At 40.7% G+C, this 21,876-nt stretch overlaps 1 protein-coding gene across 3 annotated transcripts in view; it reads right to left on the bottom strand.

Moving 5' to 3' along the window:
* The window catches only part of btaf1 (BTAF1 RNA polymerase II, B-TFIID transcription factor-associated), a 115,986-nt gene that overhangs the window by 44,279 nt on the left and 49,831 nt on the right, over positions 1-21,876 (bottom strand). For all 3 annotated transcript variants that reach the window (XM_078564934.1, XM_078564936.1, XM_078564935.1), the window contains exons 9-16: positions 21,615-21,704; positions 6,868-6,963; positions 5,674-5,850; positions 5,384-5,524; positions 1,934-2,058; positions 930-1,050; positions 700-804; positions 84-233 (exon numbers count right to left, since the gene is read on the bottom strand). In XM_078564934.1, the coding sequence (XP_078421060.1) occupies positions 84-233; positions 700-804; positions 930-1,050; positions 1,934-2,058; positions 5,384-5,524; positions 5,674-5,850; positions 6,868-6,963; positions 21,615-21,704 (1,005 nt within the window). The remainder of the gene's footprint in view (positions 1-83; positions 234-699; positions 805-929; positions 1,051-1,933; positions 2,059-5,383; positions 5,525-5,673; positions 5,851-6,867; positions 6,964-21,614; positions 21,705-21,876) is intronic.

Raw genomic sequence — 21,876 nt, 5'->3', positions numbered from 1 at the left:
GTGAAGGGGCGTGGAGAGGAGTTTTCCCCATTATAAGATAAAAAGACAAAGACTGAATGGACCCTTAACTATACAAAAAATACCTTTGATTTGGATTTAATCTCCAGTAACATATTTGAATCAATTGGCAAATGAGATGGTTGCATCATTAAACACAGCCAAGCTCCCATCCAAGGACAAGCAGCAGCAACAACATACTGGACAGGGGCTTTATTCAACAACTCTAACCACACCTAAATAGAAGAGAAAAAATACATTAGGTTGATGTATCAAATACCTATTAGCCTTGGAGTCTGTCTAGGTCAAGAATAGAAATATGTTAGAAAATGATTCTGAGCCCGAGTTATTATATATAAATATGAACAGTAAGAGGATCAATATTTGACTTCATTCCATTAAGTTTAACTTGCATAATAGTCACAAAATTCAAATGCCACCATAGGCGAGATTACTCTTTTGAGTAATCAATGCATAACCAAACACTTGGTTCCTTGGAACTTGCTAAATAAATCACCTAAACAATTTTCCATACACTAAAAATAAATTACACTATTAAAAACAACTGAAATCATACAAAATTAATTTAACAGAGAAGTGTCCATCAACAAAAGTACCTAAAACTTGTTAATCTTTTAAAATTACATAATATTTAGCCAATTCTTATGCTGACAATCATCATCGAATTGAAGAAAAAGGCACCTTTTGAATAAGTTCCAAAATTTCTTGATTGCTTTCCAAAATACATGATTGATATATATGTCTCAACACATCTTGTAGAATTGGAGTCAGCCACATTACACAGCTCTGAAAAATAGAAATAATGTTCTGCATAATTGATAAAAACATTTTGTGTTAAAATAGTTATTCAAAAATCAACGCAGAAGGGGTAACCAGTTACACATTCTACACCTCAATATAAAAATACATACTTGATCTCGTGTAGATAGAAGAGTGAATAAAGTTTCCAAAGCTGCTTTCCGAACAGAAGAAATAGTGTGACGTAAAAATGGCCAAACCCGAGGGACCAGAACCGTAAGTGATTGCTGGATACTGGTAATTAAAAAAAAGTGCAGTTTTATAAGAGAAAAAAAACGAAGTGTTTCATGCAGTATGATACCTAGTAACATTTAACGTTATGTGCAATATAGGCTGCATTCATTGGGACAATATTTACCATATTTAAGAGATTGTGAAGTTTGTGGCAGGATTTGTACTTATAGGACTACGCAAGAGATTCTCAAATGCTGTAAAACTCAAATATTCAGCATCCCAACGTGCAATATGCTGGTGGATTCAGGCTTGTTTTTACAATTCAGCACATGGTAAGTTCCCAGTATTGACCATCATGGGTTTATTCAATGGAGAATAAGAAAATCGGTTTTCATTTGCTTTGAGCACTTCGATCACACCTCTGAATGCTATCTGCTGTGATTAAAAAAGCCACAGTTTCTATTCCTTCTCTCCTCATAACTAAAGGCTCTCAGCCCTGCAGGAGATTTTGCAAATCTCTTCTGCACCCGCTCCTTACTTAGGATTCCTTTTCCATGAAGGTTGTTAGAATATGGAATGCCTTAACAAAGACAGTTATAAGCAGAATCCATATTGGCGCTTAAACAGGAAGTGAATGAATATTTGAAAAATAAAAAAAAATAAAATGGTGCTGCAGAAGGGTAGCAAAATGGGACTGAGTAAATGGCACTTTGAACAAGCACCATGTTGAATGGTCTCATTCTGATCTGTTAAACTCAGTGATGCCAGGGTATCACAAAAGAAAAATGGGGAAGTTAGATGGTAAATAAGGGAGGAGAAAACAAATCACAATTAAAAAGCATCAAATAAATTTCAGAAAGCATATCTAACACAAAAGTTCCTTTTCACAAGTTATCTCAAGGTTATACCATTAAAATAATTTATGATCTCTTTAAATGGTTACCTGTATTGTCGGATTTGACTATATGTCAATAGTGAGGACAACAGGGTCATGATGCTGTTAGTAGAAGCTGTAAGATCATCCAACTCCAGAAGAGCATCCCATAAAGTATTGACAATAAAAGGCACCTAGAAATAAGAGAATGAGAAAAAAAATTAGCAAAACATTGGTAAAAACTGTTCTACACAGTTACTAAGACTAAGTTGAGAGAAGCAAATACATTTTACATGTTAGGAAATTTCAACAGAACTGAACAATACTACTGTAAGTAGAAGGGCCACATGCAACCTTTGTTGCCAAAATTCAGAATATATCTGGATGGGACTGAGGTGACAAACAATGTACCGCCTAAGATTATTTCCAATTGAATTTTGGTGGGAGAACTTGCAACTTGAAAGAGAAAAGGTGTTGCAATTTAGATATTTTGATGTTAATGACACAAATATTGACCAAACAGGATACTGAAATGGAAAAGACAACATTGGCCAAATGTGATTATTCAGATCCTGAGAAACATGGAAGGTTGAACACTTATCTATTGGTATCCCAGTTTAGCAGTAACTAGAAATTTGAGCCTTTCCCTCTTCCTCTCCACTTCCTCCACTCAAAGTGTCAAGGGGGAAAAAGACAATTGAGAGCATGCTGATTATCAACTTTCTGCAATGTTTTCTGAACACATTCAGAAGGTATTTATTAGAGGAAAAATATCAGCAATGTGCGTCCATCAAATTAAAAGGAACTGCACTGGAAGTCAATCTGAGCCTTTGCTATTTCAAAGTTGTATGACACATGATCTAAAAAAAATGTTTGTGAGACCAACTGACTGAATCAAACATTTTAGTATTCAGTAGGAATGCAAGAAGAGAAAAAAAAATCTACAAGTTAAACTTCAATGCCTCCAACTGCTCTCCACAGAAAGTGAAAATTTTCCAAATCTGAAAGTTGGGGACTTGGGGAGGAGTGGGGAAGACGGGAAATGGTGAACGGAATACTAAATCACAAAGATCAAACGAACTGTAGGATATAACTCATGGCAGGTCAGAGTATGTCACATAATTAAAGTATTTAAGAGTTTTTTATGTAATGCAGGACAAGTGAGTCTCTGGTCATTAGTAGCATTCCTCAGTTATGGGATTATGGGGTTGAATACTACTCGAGACAGCACTAGCATGTTGAGACATGGTTATTCTCATGATAGTGGAGTGCCCCTTCCCCCCACCCCCCGCCCAAAATCCCCAAACATCATGGGTAGAATCTTCTGCTCTCACTGGAGGCGAGCTTGGAGGTGGAAAGGGCATGTAATTAGGTGGGCTGGTGATGTGCCTAAACACTGCTGTCTTTCCAACTCCACCAGAATTAAGTTCTGGGTGGGAAGGCCCAAGGGTCCGGCTTGCTTTCTCCCCTGCCAATTGAGGTCCCTTAAGTGGCCAATTAATGACTACGTAAGGTAGTCTCAATTCCCTGTATATAAAGCCACGAGAGGTTGACATGAAAAGGGGGAAATCTGTGCTGCAGAGATTTTATAAATGTTACAATTTTTGTTGGTTTTGAAATATACACGTCCTAAACATTAGAAATTGTATTAAACTGAGAATGCGTGTCTTTCCTCATCTGAGTTTAAGATTTTTATCAGTTCAGTTTTGAAAACAAACAAAGTCTCTACTAATCGGCTGATTCTCTCATGGTTAACACCTTAGACCGTAAGACATAGGAGCAGAAATTAGGCCATTCATATATTCAGTTCTTACTTTTAGATGACTTGTTTGAATGTTATTTATAGTTAAACAGCAAAATATGGAATTTGGGGAGCAGGGAAGCAGAGTTGGCTGCAGCAAAGGAGTTTCTCTGCAATATAAATTGCAGAACTGGACGATGCAAAACCGAGTAGCTACAGTACCATCTCTGGCAGTAGGATAGAATTACAGCATGATAAATTTACAGAAGCATTTTAATTTTTTTACTTCCACATAATTGAAAGTAGGAAAAGTCCTGACTAAACAGAACAACTGGGAGTAAGGTTCTGCAGACAAGGGATGTGAGCTATTATATCAACAGATTTTTTTTTTTCACTCGCTCACGAGATGTGGGTATCACTGACTAGGCCAACATTTATTTCCCATCCCTAACTGCCCTTGAGAAATTGCTGGTGAACCACTTTTTTTGAACCGCTACAGTCTATGTGGTGCAGATACAACTGCAGTGCTGTTAGAAAGGGCATTTTGGGATTTTGATCCAGTGACAGTGAAGGAATAGCGATATAGTTCAAAGTCAGGATGGTGTGTGGAGTGTAAGGGAATTTGCAGGTGGAGGTGTGCCCATGCATCTGCTGCACTTGTCCTTCTAGGTGGTAGAGATTATGTGTTGGGAAGGTGCTGTCGAAGGAGCTTTGGTGAGTTGCTACAGTGCATTTTGTAGATAGTACACAATGTTGGCACTGTGCATCGGTGGTGGAGGGAGTGAAATGTTTAAGGTGGCGGATAGGGTGTTGAACTTCTTAGTGTTGTTGGAGCTGAACTCATCCATGCAAGGGGAGAGTATTCTATCACACTTCTGACTTGTGCCTTGTAGATGGTTGACAAGCTTTGGGGAGTCAGGTGGTGAGTTATTCTCTGCAGAATTCCCAGCCTCTGACATGCTCTTGTAGCCACAGTATTTATATAGCTGGTCAAGTCCAGTTTCTGGTCAATGGTAATCCCCAGGATCTGGGATAGTGGGGGATTTAGCAATGGTAATACCATTGAATGTAAACGGGAGATGCTCACTGTCTGGCACTCAAGTGGCAAGTAACATTCGGGCCAAACATCAACTCCAGCCAGAATGCTGTCCAGGCCTTGCTGCATATGGGCAATGGACTGCTTCAGTATCTGAGGAGTCATGAATGGTGAACATTGTGCAATCATCAGTAAACATCCTCACTTCTGACCTTAGGATGGAAAGAAGGTCATTGATGAAGCAGCTGAAGATGGTTGGGCCAAGGATATTCCCATGAGGAAATCCTACAGCAATGTTCTGATATACTAAAAGAATGCATACATCAGTCTGAATTAAGATTGTTCTGCTGTGTTCATAGCAATTTCAACCACTCATCACCTCACCCCACAGCCAATAAAGATTGCAATACTGAAACAACAGACCAGACCAGTAGTGTCTCAGATTCAATCTCTGATCTATGTTGAATTAATCACTTGCACTCAGAATGGCATCATGTCTTATTTGTAGCACCCAAGGTGTCAGTATTCTAGGTCCTCATAATCAAAAGCTTGCATGGGAAGAGTAATGCCTTGATAAAAGTGTTCAAAGTCTGGCAGCTCCTGAGGAACCGTAGCCCAAGATAAGATGCTGCAAGACTTTATAGTCTAAAAACATTTTTAAAAGTCACTCAGCTCAGGTTTTTTTTTGAGGCCTGCTCCTACCTTAAGAATATCCACCACTGATGGAAGATTCTGAACTAACCTCAGATGCTTGTAGTCGTACAAGATTTTCCACGACTGGTACAAGTGCAGCTGCTGCTACTGCACGGACATCATCGTCCAAGTCCTGCAGGCCATCAATTATAGTAGGAAGGACTTTTGGTAACAATGTCTCAATCAAGTCCTACAACAAAATACAAATTATTTGCTTTGATCACTTCGCATAAACCAAACTTTGTTCAAAAAGTATAGATAAAATGTTTAAAATTATTAAAATTTATTTCCAAATTACGGCAACAAATTTTGTAAAGTCAGAAAAACGTTGCAACTTACTTGTCGAACTGCCAAAGCGTATTTTATTCCTAGAAGTCCACCATGTCTCACTTCCCACTGTTCCTGTGCCAGCAATTTTAATAAAACAACCACTGTTCCATGTACCCCTCTTTCATTCATATGCTTCAATACAACCCCAAGTGTCTGAGCACAAGTTTCCCGTACAGGTGCCACAACCTTTAAGGCAAAAACATTAATAAATTTCTATACATTTCTCTTTTGCCACCCTATCCATTTAAGCCCACATAGCTATATCACCTTCACTAACACAGATTGTAAGATGGTCGAGCCCAACGACATTTCCACAGAGATTAAAGCTATGGCTTGGACAATCTGCTAGATGATGTGTTTGACCAGGAAGGGAATTGAATCCTCCCTGAACGATTTATTTTTCTTCAAAGTGTAGGAAATCAATCTCTAAAGCCCAAGTATAATGCACAACTGATCTGGGCACTAGTCTTGCAGTCTGGAATCCATTATAGTTATAGGACTACCTTTCTTGCTCTGAACAAGTCATACTAAAAGTATGACCAGGATTTTTAATGCTTATTTTTGAAAATACATTTAAATTGAAGTTAAAATTATTTAAAATTGAAGATGAATGTGATCTTCTAAATTTAAAACATTCCAGTAATCGGGATTAATTTGAAAGGAACAATTTTACACAATATACAATTTGGCATGTAAAGCTTTCTGTATGGGATTTATAGTATTTCACAAATATTCAGAACTTCGTTCAGCATGCAGTAACTATCTACATATCATTAAAGGAGCTAAAAACAATCGGAAGGGCCTTGCAGTGTCTTTGTCGATCTCGCCAAAGCATTCGATTCTGTCGAACATAAATTACTTGTCAAAGCATTACACAGAATGAGTTTACCTACAGACTTCATTTCATTGGTCGAAGATCCGTATTCTGATAACACTACAGTGGTCGAAGGAAACAGAACTAAGGCCTCTGCAATAAAAATTGCTAGGGGAGTCAAGTAAGGCGACTCCCTACTGTCAATTCTATCCAACGTAGCATTTTCATCAGAAATAACCAATAGAAAAACTGCTTCAACAACTACTTTTAAAAATTATAGATTTAGCAGTGCTTAAGTCTCTCACAAATTCACTTGTAAAACAGTTGTGGGCATTACTGCTTTTACGAATATGCCCTTTCCTCCCACATAAAAATTACAGAGCACATACTTCATCAGACACAAAATCTCCAAATCTGTCCAGTGCAAATACACAAAGTAGACGAATAGCCAAGTCCTCTAGCCATTCCTGGTGCTGTTGTTCAATCTGAAAAATACAAAGTTAAAACCTAATGTACACTTCATAGATGTTATTATGGTGAGTATTAAAGTTTAATAGAAATGTGCCAAGATTGCAACAATAGGTTTTACTGAACAGAAAATTGAATTAGTTGATTTAATGCGTAATGATGATTCCAATCCTTCAAAGCTCTGGAGAGTCCAAGAACTTCAATGATAGCTAATTGGAGCTTTGTATGCTCATTTACCCAGTAATCTACCTGCAATTGTAAATCTCTGCTGCATCTACTCTAAACCATTCTTTAGGGGGTTCCAGTGCTTAAATCTGCAAATTATAGCTTTATTTAAAGATTCTGATACCCTGTGTACCTTATGTCACGTGGGATTCATTTGATTAAATCATGCAGAGAAACAGGGAGGGAGTTCCCTTGGGCTGAAGGCTCTGCTATCAGAAGTGGAGTAGATGAGGGAAGATGCACAGGACTTCATCACTAATGGGAAGGTGGATGTAATTTCTCTAGGATAACCCTGAGAGAACTAACACTACATTAAATTTTAGTCTGAGGCTAGTAGAATACATACTAGCTTGCAGAAGGGCATAAACCTACATATGTTTCTGATACATCTACGCTTTCATTTCCTGTACCTCCTGGCAGAATGACAGGAAGCAACAAATTTGTTTGTTAAGATATGTAGGGATTCACTGCATTCTCTTGGCTGATAAACAAGTACTTATGTGCAAACCAAAAAAGTAAGAATATTTTTAAATTCGTAGGATAAGACAATAGGGGAGGCTGTGGCATAGTGATATCGTCACTGGACTAATATTCCAGAGACCCAGGGTGATGCTCTGGGGACCCAGGTTCGAATGCCACCATGGCAGATGGTAAAATCTGAATTCAATAAAAATCTGGAATTTAAAGTCTGATGATGACCATGTTGTAAAAACGATTGTTGCAAAAACCTATCTGGTTCACTAAATGTCCTTTAGAAACATAGAAAATAGGAGCAGGAATAGGCCATTTGGCCTTTCGAGCCTGCCCCACCATTCACTATGATATTGGCTGATCATCCAATTGAAACGTAGAAAATAGGGGCAGGAGTAGGCCATTCGGCCCTTCGAGCCTGCTCCGCCATACATTATGATCATGGCTGATCATCCAACTCAATAGCCTGCTCCCGCTTTCTCCCCATACCCTTTGATCCCTTTCGCCCCAAGAGCTATATCTAACTCCTTCTTGAAAACATACAATGTTTTGGCCTCAACTACTTTCTGTGGTAACGAATTCCACAGGCTCACCACTCTCTGGGTGAAGGAATTTCTCCTCATCTCAGTCCTAAATGGTCTACCCCGCATCCTCAGACAGTGACCCCTGGTTCTGGACTCCCCCACCATCGGGAACATCCTTCCTGCATCTACCCTGTCTTGTCCTGTTAGAATTTTATAGGTTTCTATGAGATTTAGGGAAGGAAATCTGCTGTCCTCACCTGGTCTGGACTACATGTGATCCAGGCCCACAGGAATGTGGTTGACTCTGGGCAATAAATGCTGGCCTAGCCAGCGACGCCCACGTCCCATGAATGAATAAAAAGAATTTGAATCATAATTCTCAAAAATAAAAAGAGTTACCTTAAGTGGCAGATAACTGAGGCAGTGCTCAAACACAAAAGCTATAACATAACAACAGAGCCAAGCCCATGATTCTAAAATATAGTAATGAGAATTCCCTACCCCCTCCCCATCAGAGTCAGCATCACACACTGCTTCAGTCCAACTATTATGCAGTGTGAAACCACTTTTTAAAGAGTGCTGAGGCAGTGAAACTTCCTGGAAATTAAATAAAACTTTTGCAGTAAGGTTTGATAAGATCACATTCTCGCTCAGCCACTCAAAGACTTTACCATCTAGCAGCATGACTTGTTGTCTCACAAATGCAGAGCTCCCTCTTGGCAGAGGACAGGCAATACAACAGGAGCCTTACCAGCTACATACTGCGCAGTTAATAATCACGGGATTGTAGCGGGACATTTAAAAATTGCTATCTGTTTTAAAATATTTTAAATGGTTCAGACAGTACATCTCCCTAATAAACAATCCTTCCATTCCACCTCCAGTTCCAGATTCAGGCAATAGCAAATATAACAGCAACTGTGGTCTAAACAATGTCTTCTAAAAATTCAAACAACACTCTCCTGTTTTTGTATTCATTTTATGATCTTATCTACTTGCATTTTTACCTTTAAGATCTACATCTGTATTCCTCCTACATTACATTTCTGCGCACTAAACTGCATCTGCTCCCAACGTCCTCCTGCAATTCTCTTTACGGCCCACCATTTCTATTAATTTAGTATCAGCAAACTTCAATATCATTTCTCTTGTGGCCAAGCAATTTACATAAATGTTATAATGTGTCTGTCACCTAAATCTTTATACCAAAAGAAGATGGAATGGAGCTCGATTTCCACTGAAGCTAGTTTGCTCTACAAGTGAATGCTTCATGCATATTAGAAAATGTTTAAAATGACAGTTAAGAATTATTTGATCTTGTTTTTAATGACAAGTTCATCAAAACATAAAAGCTACAGTGTTAACTTGCCATGGGTGGATCTGAGGGCAGATATTTTCACTATGGTGTTCGACTTGTGTTTTCTATTTACAATTAGATATTAGTTTATTATTCATGGTATTGCACATGGAGAGTTAAGGCCAAGTACAGTCTTTAGGTGCACTGAGATTACAAGCCAGGAAATAACTGGATATCTGCATGTAGATATAAAGACATACATTTGGCTCTCATTTTTGTATTTCTTAGCTAAATTCTTTTGTTGACATTCATAATGGAAACTGACTGTGTATGCTTGTTTTGTTGTTGATATACCCTCCTGCCAATGATGCTGTTGCAGTGCTTTCACTGGGGTGTGAGGGCAGGCTTCTTTGTCCTGAATGGGTTGAGCTTCTTGAGTGTTGCTGAAGGAGCGCTCATCCAGGCAAGTGGGGAATATTCCATCACACTCCTGACTTGTGCCTTGTAGATGGTGGACAGGCTTTGAGGAGTCAGGAGGCAAGTTACTCGCCATAGGATTCCTAGCCTCTGACCTGCTCTTGTAGCCACAGTATTTTATATGGCTAGTTCAGTTCAGTTTCTGGTCAATGGTAACCCCCAGGTTGTTGATAGTGGGGGATCCAACGATGGTAATGTCACTGAAAGTCAAGGGGCGATGGTTAGATTCTCTCTTGTTGGAGATGGTCATTGCCTGGCACTTGTGTGGCGTGAATGTTACTTGCCGCTCATCAGCCCAAGGCTGGACATTGTCCAGGTCTTGCTGCATTTGGAAATGGACTGTTTCAGTATCCGAGGAGTCGCGAATGGTGCTGAACATTGGGCAATCATCCACTGAGCATCCCCACTTCTGACCTTATGATGGAGAGAAGGTCATTGATGATGCAGCTGAAAATAGTTGGGCCTAGGACACTACCCTGAGGAACTCCTGCAGTGATGCCCTGAAACTGAGATGACTGACCTCCAACAACCACAACCATCTTCCTTTGTGCTAGGTATGGCTCCAACCAGCAGAGTTTTCCTCCTGATTCCCATCGACTCCAGTTTTGCTAGGGCTCCTTGATGCCACACTCAGTCAAATACGACCTTGATGTCAAGGATAGTCACTCTCACCTCACCTCTGGAGTTCAACTCTTTTGTCCTTGTTTGAACCAAGGCTGTAACGTGGTTAGGAGCTGAGTGGCCCTGGCACAGCCCAAACTGAGCATCAGTGAGCAGGTTATTGCTAAGCAAGTGCTGCTTGATAGCACAGTTGATGACCCCTTCCATCACTTTACTGATGATTGAAAGTAGACTGATGATGCGGTAATTGGCCGGGTTGGATTTGTCCTGCTTTTTGCCTACAGGACATACCTGGACAATTTACCACATTGCTGGGTAGATGCCAGTGTTGTAGCTGTACTGGAACAGCTTGGCTAGGGGCAAGTTCTGGAGCACATCTTCAAAGTATTCAGTACTACTGCTGGAATATTGTCAGGGCCCATAGCCTTTGCAGTATTCAGTGCCTTCAGCTGTTTCGTTATATCATGTGGAGTGAATCTAATTGGCTGAAGGCTGGCTTCTGTGATGCTGGGGACCTCCAGAGGAGGCCGAGATGGATCATCCACTTGGCACTTCTGGCTGAAGATTATAGCATGAGGTCAGCCTCATCTTTTGCACTGATATGCTGGCCTGCCCCATCATTGAGGATGGGGATATTTGTGGAGCCTCCTCCTCCAGGGAGTTGTTTAATTTTCCACCACCATTCATGGTTGAATGTGGCAGGACTGCAGAGCTTAGATTGGATCTGCTGGTTGTGAAATCGTTTAGCTCTGTCTATCACTTGCTGCTTATGCTGATTGGCATGCAAGTAGTCCTGTGTTGTAGCTTCATCAGGTTGACACCTCAGTGTTAGGTCTGCCTGGTGCTGCTCCTGGCGTGCCCTCCTGCACTCCTCATTGAACCAAGGTTGATCCCGTGGCTTGGTGGTAATGGTAGAGTGGGGAATATGCCAGGCCATGAGGTTACAGGTTGTGGTTGAGTGTAATTCTGCTGCTGCTGATGGCCCAGGGTGCCTCATGGTTGCCCAGTCTTGAGTTGCTCGATCTGTTCAAATTCTATCCCATTTAGCACGGTGTTAGTGTCACACAACACGATTGAGGGCATCCTCAATGTGAAGATGGGATTTCATCTCCACAAGGATTGTATCCTATCAATACGGTTGTGGACAGATGCATCTGCAGCAGGCTGAAGGTTGTTGCAGGATCATCAGCAGGAAATTTCCTTGCCCATTTTTGACCTGGTGCCATGAGACTTCATGGGGTTTGGAGGGGATGTTGAGGACTCCTAGGGCAACTCATTCCTGACTATATACCACTGTGCTGCTACCTCTACTGGGTCTGTCCTGCCGGTGGGACAGGACATACCAAGGGATGGTGGTGTCTGGGACATTGTCTGTAAGGTATGATTCCGTGAGTATGACTATGTCAGGCTGTTGCTTAACAAGTCTGTGAGGGCATTTAAGAGCACATTCTTTGCTGTGGGTCTGGAGTCACATGTAGGCCAGACCAGGTAAGGACCGCAGATTTCCTTCCCTAAAGGACATTAGTGCACCAAATAGGCTTTTACGACAATCAACATTGGTTTCATAGTCATCATTAGACCTTTAATTCCAGATTTTTATTGAATTCAAATCTCACCATCTGCTGCGGCGGGATTTGAACTGGGGTCCCCAGAAGATTACCCTGGGTCTCCAGCAACTACGCCACCGCTTCCGAATATGTAAATTTTCTGTATATACGTATACATAGAAATAAAATACTTGGAGAGGATATTGCAGGGATGTGGATTGCTTTTCAAAAGACACAGTGCAGCACACTTCTGTGCTGTACTATTCTATGATTCTATTCTATTAGATGGAAAACAAGAGCGGTCCAAGTAAAGATTCCTGAAGAAAATCACTACCCACATCTCCCAAATCCAAAAAATATTAATTTGGCCTAACTATTTGCTCTTTGGTGTCTAACCAATGCTCTCAATGTAACTTAATTTCTCCTTAAAAAAAATTAAGATATATGGATTAAGGAATAATGTTCAACACCTTCTGAAAAATCCACATTTAAACAATCAACTAATTTCCTTTATTTATGTATATATTTGATTTCCTCCAAAATTAGTTAATGAAATGTTACTTCCCTTTTGTAATTCCATGTTTATGATGGGTGATGAAGCCATGCTTTTCTATGTACTCTAATTTCAACCCTTGTTAAGGACTCAAAGTTTAGCCAAAATCAAGTTAAGGCTAATTTGCCTATAATTTCTTGACTCCTTACTTTCCATTTTCTTCAACAGAGATATAATATTTGCTAAGCCCAGCTCTTTGACAAATTTAATTTTCAAAGATATTTTAAGAAGTTGTGGTCTATGCCTTTGCCTTTTCCTCCCAAATATCTTTCAGTGTCCTGGGATATGTACTATCTGGATGTGGGTAGTGATTTCCCTGCAATATCCTCTCCAAGTATTTTATTTCTATGTATACGTATATACAGAAAATTTACATACTCTTTCTCAATAGAGATTCTCTTGACTTGTGTATGCTCTAATCTTTCTTTGGAATGCACAGGCAATTTGATTAAAAAAAAGTAAACATAGCAACTGAAAGGAGCCAACTTATGCATGGGAACTTTCAATTTGATGTGCGACCACGCAGCTCAGAGGGAACATTGCACTTTACATGTTTATTTCTTGTACTGGTTTTTCAGTCTGTGGAATTCTCTTCCCCAAAGAGCAATGGAGGCGGGTCAATGAATATTTTTAAGACTGAGTTAGACAGACTCTCTTGTCAATCAAAAATCTAAGGTGATAGAGGGTAGACAGGAAGGTAGCGTTGAGGCTACAATAAGATCAGCCATGATCTTATCTAATAGTGGAACAGGCTTGAGGGGCTCAGTGGCCTACTCCTGTTCCTAATTTGTCTCTTTGCATGCTCGTATGCATTTTGCTCAGGTACTCCCACTGTTTGCTGTATAATCACAGCTTTATTTTAGTAGAATGTTCGTTGTGTTTATGTAAATCTTAATTAAATTAGTACAGTTAAAATGTTTGAATTTAACTTTACCCATAGTATCTCTGGCAAGTGGTATTTTTTTTTTTGCTCTGGTTGTTTTTTTGTTCTTTGTTAATTGCTGGGAAGTGTGTCCTGTAGTCAGCATCGCGGTGAAGCAGTCTGGGATGAGTGTCTTGCAGTCAGCTTCGCGGTGATGCAGTCTGGGAAGAGTGTCCTGCAGTCAGCATCGCGGTGAAGCAGTCTGGGCAGAGCTTCCTGCAGTCAGCATCACAGTGAAGCAGCCTGGGAAGAGTGTCCTGCAGTCAGCATCACAGTGAAGCAGTCTGGGAAGAGTGTCCTGCAGTCAGCATCACAGTGAAGCAGTCTGGGAAGAGTGTCCTGCAGTCAGTTCTTGTTGAAAATAACAAGAGTGACATCACAAGACAGCACAAGAGAGCGGTGGAGAGATCAGCATCAGCACGAGTGCGGGGAAGCTTCAAAAAGTGACGTCAGCACAAAGGTGAGAGTTGATTGGTGAGTAGTGGGTAAGTTTTTTCTGCAGTTTTATTCTCCAGTTTAAAATAGATTAAGCTAAGGAAAGGTAAGGGTTCTAGTTTTTATTTTAAAAACATAAATAATGTAGCTTTTTTTTACTGCATTTAACTTAAAGTAAGGGTTTTTTTTCAACTAGAGGCATTGCAGGGCAGCTCAGTCCCGTGTTATGTACCGCCTGCAACACGTGGGAAGTCCTAGACACTCCTTGCGCTCTGACTGACCACATGTATAGGAAGTGCCACCAGCTGCAGCCACTTGAGCTCTGAGTTTTGGAGCTTGAGCGGCAGCTGGAGGCACTGAGGTGCATCCGCGAGGCCGAGAGTTTTGTACATAGCATGTTTTTAGACATGGTCACCCTACAGTTTACGAAAGTGCAGACAGAGAGGGAATGGGTGATCATCAGTCACAAGAAAGGTGTCAGGCAGGTAGTCAGGAAATCCCCAGGGTGCATCTCGCTCAAGAACCGTTTTTCTGTTTTGGAAAATGGTGAGAGTGATGGTTCCTCTGGGGAGTGCAGCCACGCTCATGGCACTATGAATAGCTTGGTGGTAGTTGGGGGGGGAGAGAGAGAGAGACAGAGAGAGAGAGGGGGGGGAGAGGGGAAGAGCAATAGTGGTGGGAGACTCAATAATGAGGGGAACAGACGGGCGTTTCTGCGGCCATAGACGTGACTCCAGGATAGTATGTTGCCCCCCTGGTGCCAGGGTCAAGGATTTCACTGAACGGCTGCAAGGCATTCTAAAGGGGGAGGGCAAACAAACAGAGATTGTGCTACATATTGATACCAATGAAATAGTTAGAGGGATGAAGTCCTGCAAGCAGAATTTAGGGAGCTAGGGAACAGATTTAAAAAACAGGACTGCAAAGGTAGTAATCTCTGGATTAATTCCGGTGCCATGCACTAGTGAGTATAGAAATAGGTTAGTCCAAATGAATACGTGGCTGGAGAGATGGTGCTGGAGGGAGGGCTTTAGATTTCTGGGACATTGGGACCGTTTCTGGGGGTGGTGGGACCTGTACAAGGCGGACAGGTTGCACTTGAACCAGAATGGGACCGACATCCTTGTGGGGAGGTTTGCTAGTGCTGTTGAGGAGGGTTTAAACTAACTTGGCAGGGGGGTGTGCTCCTGAGAGAAGGTTCAGCAGGGGGAGAAGCACAGCCAAAATTAGAAGAGAGAGCAAGTGAGTCTGGAAGGCACAGAAATTATAGGCCAGTTAAGGCGCAAGGGAGCTTGGCAAGGTTGGATGGGATTTATTTTAATGCAAGGAGTCTGATGAATAAGGCAGATGAGTTGAGGGCACAAATTAACACATGGAAATATGATGTCATTGTTGTCTCAGAGACCTGGTTGAGAGAGGGGCAGGACTGGCAGCTCAATATTCCAGGATACAGGGTCTTCAGGCGAGACTGGGAAGGAGGTAAAAGAGGAAGGGGTATCACAATATTGATCAATGAATCAATTACAGCAGTAAGGAGGGATGACATCTTAGAAGGCTCCTCAAATGAAGCCATATGGGTAGAACTGAAAAACAAAAATGCAGCAATCACATCGCCGGGAGTACTATAGGCCCCCAAACAGTCAGAGAGAAATAGAAGAGCAGATATGTAGGCAAATTTCAGAGAAGTGTAAAAATAATAGGGTAGTAATAGTAGGGGATTTCAACTTCCCCAACATTAACTGGGTTAGTCATAGTGTGATAGGTTTAGAGGGAGCGGAATTCTTAAAATGTATCCAGGAGAGCTTTTTAAGCCAGTACGTAGAAGGTCCTACAAGAGAGGGGGCAGTCCTGGACTTAATTTTAGGGAATGAAGCTGGGCAAGTGGTAGAGGTATCAGTGAGGGAGCATTTTGCAGATAGTGATCATAATTCCGTTAGATTCAAGGTTGTAATTGAAAAGGACAAGGATGGGCCAGAAATCAGAGTTCTAAATTGGGGGAAGGCCGATTACTAGTAAAGCGGCATTTACTATTCATTCCTTGCCCTCTGGAAAGGTCAGGGTGAGCCTTCTCTTGAATCACTGGTGGTGACGATACATCAGAATGGCTTACTAGGCTACTTCAGGGATACCTAAGAGTTAACCATATTGGCGTGGGGCCGGAGATACAGACAGGCCTGACTGAATAAGGTCAACAAGTTTCACTCCCTTAAAGACCATAGTGAAATAGTTAGATGCTTGTGGCATCTGACAGCTTCATGGTCTTCAGTCTATAAGTGCTGTCACTCTCTCCTTTAAATCTGCCATCATCACCCCTTTCCTCAAAAAAACAACCCATCAGCCTACTGCCCTTGCAAATTACTACCGCATTTCCAACTTCTTTTTCCTCTCCAAAGTCCTTAAATGAATTGCTTCCCAAATCGATGCCCATCTTTCCCTGAACTCCATGCTTGGACCCCCCAATCATGTTTCTGTCCCCCGCCACAGTACCACACTGAAATAACACAAATATCAAAGTCACAAGTAATATTCTATGATTAGTGTTTGGTTCCCAGAGCGGGAGACCCTGTTGGATCAGGTGCCTATTGCCTCAAAAGAATTTCTGAAGAAACAGTTTTCCTTCAGCATTCATAGAACAAATGGCACATTCCTTCATTGCCAGGTTTTAAAATGATACAGATACTAGACATAGTTGTCAATACAATGAAGTATTAAAGACAATCAGAATGAGGATGACAGCGCTTTTAGAAGATCTGGTTATTATAGCAGAATACAGAATTGGAATAGTAGTAATCGGCAAATAAATCCCAGGAATGTCCAAGGAGCAGTTAATAGGTGCATCAGGTGCGATCTGAAGTACCACTATGCAGTGAACTGCCCAAAGCAAAGAGGCAAGGACCTCGAAATGACATTTAAACAGAATTCTGAGGAAGAGGATGAAGGTGATGGTGAATTCGAACAAATTATACTGGTCACAAGTAGTTTTAGTCCTGTGATGAATGTGCTGGTCGCAGAATCTTACCTGTGAAGCGTTGGATAGTACTTGCACTTCAACAATATGCAGATCAGATTGATTAAAATGTTATGTTGATTCACTAAGTAGTGAGGATCAATGCAAGCGTAAGGAATATAAAAGGACTACTTGCTTTAGGTTTAGTGATGGCAACACATTGAGGTCACTAAAGAGAGTCGTAATTCCATGTAAAACAGCTAGAGTAAAGGTAGTCTATCTCACTAAACTATCTATGAAAATGCCATAAATTAAAATTGAAATGGAGGATATGGCAATTATTTTTGGAAGGTCAGTGGATCTGAAGTTTATTCAGTCAGGATGTTGACAAAACCTGATGTTTCTTGTCAGAGCGTCAGATGAGTATTAGTCGCATCAGTTGATAAGAATGAGAGAAAGAAGCAAATTGTCTTAAAGTTACATAGACAATTTGCTCACCCTATTTGTCAAAAGTTAGAAATCCTGCCCAAGGAAGAAGAAGAGCATGAGGCTAATAGAAGGGATTATTGAGAAGTGTGATTAACAAAAAGTTGCATAAATTTTTTTATCTGATCAACCAGTCTGCAATTTCACAAATGTCCTGGGAGGCATGGGTGGTTCATGCAAAGAATTCACTCATGATGGTTGGCACTCATATCAATTGGTCTATGGGCAAAATCCTTCTGTACTCTGTGATAGTCCACCTGATACTACAATTATTTCTATTTTTTCTGCACATTTGAATGGATTACATGCAGGGGGACATGTTTTTGTCATAACTGAGGAATTCAAAGAACACGGAGGCATCATAAAAGACCATCTGATACAGAATTTAATTCAGGAGATTTGGTATACTTATAAAAAAGATGGTGTCATAGGGAATGGAAAGGCCCTGGTAAGGTAATAAGTTGTGATAGTAAGACAGTTCTTACCAAACATAGCAATGAAACTGTTAAGGTTCATTCCTCACAATCAACTATTATGAACCGCAAAATGTCAGACTCTGAACAGCTGATAGAAGTAAATGAGGCACTTTATACCTCACATGCTCAATTGTTTTGTGATGAAGGTCCTGAGGAACAGAATAAGGTACATCAAAGGTTGAATAGTGGCAATGTGAATGATCACGTCACATGACAGTGCTATCACTTCCAAAGGCCAATTGCCCAGAGTGGATAATAACAACATGTGCTCCAGAGGCATCACGTGAAGGAGGGATGTGACAATTGCGGGATGTGCAGGAAAAACTATTGCCAAGTTTAAATTTTGGTTGATTGTTTGGGATGATGGCCAAGAAGCAAGATCCTCAGAGTGGCAGAATGGGGTGGAGAGTAAGAAAGCGCAGTGCAAGTACTGACAATCAGAAGTGACTCTTGCATCACAAAACAATCATATGCTGGAGAAAAAGCCCCAATAAGGCAAGAGGGAGATTGTGCAGTAGTAGACATAACATAACAGTGTAATTATAGGCCTAGACAATGAAATAAAGGCCTCAGAACAGTACTAAAAGCAGAACTCCTCTTCATGACCATGAAGTTTTGGTGGCTGCCAGTTAACTTGGGCATAAACTAATAAGAAAGTAAAAACCAAGGGAATTAGATAGTTGGAGAGAGTTCGGACTTTATTCGGAGGTACCTAAGAAGGGTCAGTTTTGTCACATAGGTGGATTTGTACTGAAAGTGTCCTTGGAAATGGGACTTATTAGGCTAAAGCAAGGCTAGTTGCTGAGGTTTTGAACAGCAAGTGTGATATGGGTGCTACAGGACTTTCCCATAACTGGAAAAGTAAACTTGAATATCTTTTTAGCTGTTTTAGCCACCGTAATTGGCCCACCCACGTAAAATGGTATTGCGCCCCCAATCAGGGGCGCTGATCAGAGGCGCGCTTGCACGCACCCGCTCCTGAACTACAGCCCCCACCCCACCCTGCCGATGGAGGGAAAATTCTGCCCAATGTTATTTTGGCTGCTGAAACATTAGCTCTTGTAGATCAGTGGATATGGGATTCTATAGCAAATATGTTAAGTGATATTCTGTACAATGAACGTAATGAAGATAGTATGCTCATTGAATGTCATGCAGATAATCATTTGGGATAATGTACTCTCTACGAAAACGGCGAATGAGAAAAGATTACAGATTGACCTTGATGACTTGAAATAAATGCTGGAGAGAAAATAAATCTCTAAAAATACATGGGTGGATGCAAGTCATCAACTGTCTAATTGTTTTACAAAAGGTAATGCTTGTACGAAGGAATCGTTAGGGATTCTAGAGGAGGGGCATCTCACAATGAAATGCTTAGTGCAGAATATTTCAGTTTAGAGACAAGGGAATCTGTCAATTGAAAATTAAATGTGATTAATTATAGGCAGGCGGTGGGTATTAACTGGATTCACTTGTGCCCCTATAATAGACACTGACTTAAACTGTGCTTGTGCGGATGGATGGTGCTTGCCTGTAACCTGTAACTGTATAAATAAATGCCTATAAAAGTGTGTAAAGGTTGGTTTCAGTTATATCCTTCACCAGCCGGCTTTAAAACTGGATGAGCAGAAATTTCCTCTGATTAAATATTGTGAAGACTGAAGCCATTGCTTTTCTCCCATGCTCCAAACACCGTTCCCCAGCTTTCTCTGATAACTGGCTGAGACTAAACCAGGCCATGGGTTTCAATTTGACAACAAGATAAGCTTTCAATCACATGTCTGCACCATCACCAAGACTGCCTTTTTCCACCACTGTACCATGCCCTATTTCATGCCTACCTCATCTCCTCATCCATGCCTTTAATACCTCTAGACTTGAGTATTCCAATGCACTTCTGACTTGCCTCCCACATTCTGCCCTCTGAAAATTGGAGATCATTCAAAACTCTGCTGCTTATGTCCATACTTGCACCTGTTCAACTATCACCCTGTGCTTGAGGACCTATGTTGATTCCTGGTCAAGCAATGCTTTGATTTTAAAATTCTCATCTTTGTTTTCAAATCCCACCATGGCCTTGCCCCTTACCATCTCTGTAACCTCTTCCAGACCCACAACTCTTGAGAGATATCTTCACTCATCTAATTCTGACCTCCTGAGCATCCCCAATTTTAATCGGTCCACCACTGGTGACTGTGCCTTCAGCTGCCTAGCCCTAAGCTCTGGAATTTCCTCCCAAAACCCCTCTAAAGCTTGACCTCTCTTTCTTCCTTTAAGATGCTCCTTAAAACTTACCTCTTTGCCAAAGTTTTGGCCATCTTCTCTAATATCTCCTATTGTGGCTCGGTGTCTAACTTTGCCTTATAAATTGCTCATGTGCAGTGCCTTGGCATGTTTTATGACATTAAAAGGCACTTTATAAATATAAGTTTTTGTTGGTGGGTAGTAACTGGTGGGTATAAACTTTACAGAAAGCATATTTTCTTATATGTTTAGGGCTTCTAGCTTAAATTCAAATTCTCAAATGTGGTTGAATTGTTAATGCAGGCCTCTGGGTTTGTAGTCCAGTAATACAGACATAACAAGTATCTTCCATACCATGCAATTCCAAACAAAACCTCCCTCCTGGAAATAAAGAATGATAGAAGAGCAGAGAGAAAGCAACAGCAATAAAAAAAGCAACACAGGTGTACAGAAGAGAACAAGAGAAATGGCAACAGTGGGGAGAAGAGGCACACATACAAACCCATGTCCTGCTCCAGGACTTGAGCACAAAAACCAAGGCCATATTGACAGAGATTTGTATTCTGGATGAGATGTTAAACTGAGGCCCCTTCTTCCCTCTCAGGTGGGCATAAAAGATCCCAAGACTCTATTTTGAAGAAAAGAGCATTTATCCCGTTTCCTTAACTATACTTCTCCCAATCAACGTCGCAAAACATTATCTGATGATCATCACATTTGTCGTTTATTGCCATGCACAAACTGGCTGCCACATTTCCTGCATTACAACAGTGAATTAAGCTTCAAAAAGTATTTCATACATTTGTTTTCTGTATCCATTATTACACACAGCATGGCCAAACATATCTTTCTGACATCTTTAAGTGATAATTTAGTACACCTGAAAATAGATACTAACAGTTAGTGTTAAGTGACCTCAGCAACAGATACAACAGTATAGTAACCCAAATTCATTAAATAAGAGATGTCACCTGAAGGCTGCGCTATACTAACCCAAGAATAAATGAACCTGTGGTTATATAGTGCCTTTAATATCCCCTCAGAAAGCACTTCACAACTTCACAGTTAATGAATTAGATTTTGGAGTGCAGTCACTATTACATGGGCAGGTACCATAGGAATTTTGCACACAAAAATCACCCCCCACCGCCCCACCTCCCTCCCGCTGAACCCCCAAAAGAAAAGCCAGTGAGAAAAATGACAAGTTGATTTATTTCGGTGGCATTTTGTTTTATTTTGAGGAATAAATGTCGGCCAAGATAACTCCTTCAAATAATATCATGAGATTGTTTTTCATCCACCTGAACAAGCAGGCAGGGCATTTGACACAACCTAATCTTTAACAGCTGTATAATAATATAATACACTGAGAAATCATGAAATCATAGTGCATCAAAAAATGTTAACAGGAGTATACAAGTCATAGCTACAATGTTTTACCTCTTCTAAAGTGCTGTCTCCAATTTTACCTCCACTTTTCCCATGAGCCTTCAATATCTCCCTTAGGCCAGTTCCTGCACCATGACGAACCTGACAGCAAAAATAAATGTAGAGGTAACAAATGATCAAACTTTGTATTTAAAAACATATTATAGATCAGATGCAATGCTATTTGAACAGATTACCTACAAGTTACTAAAATTTAACTGGGAACCAAATAGTTTTGTGAATATTCACAAATTGTTCTCTGAAATCCACTTCA

This window comes from Cetorhinus maximus, chromosome 20, assembly GCF_964194155.1.
Source record: "Cetorhinus maximus chromosome 20, sCetMax3.hap1.1, whole genome shotgun sequence".
Lineage (NCBI taxonomy): Eukaryota > Metazoa > Chordata > Chondrichthyes > Lamniformes > Cetorhinidae > Cetorhinus > Cetorhinus maximus.
This window is presented reverse-complemented; position numbering and strand designations above follow the sequence as displayed.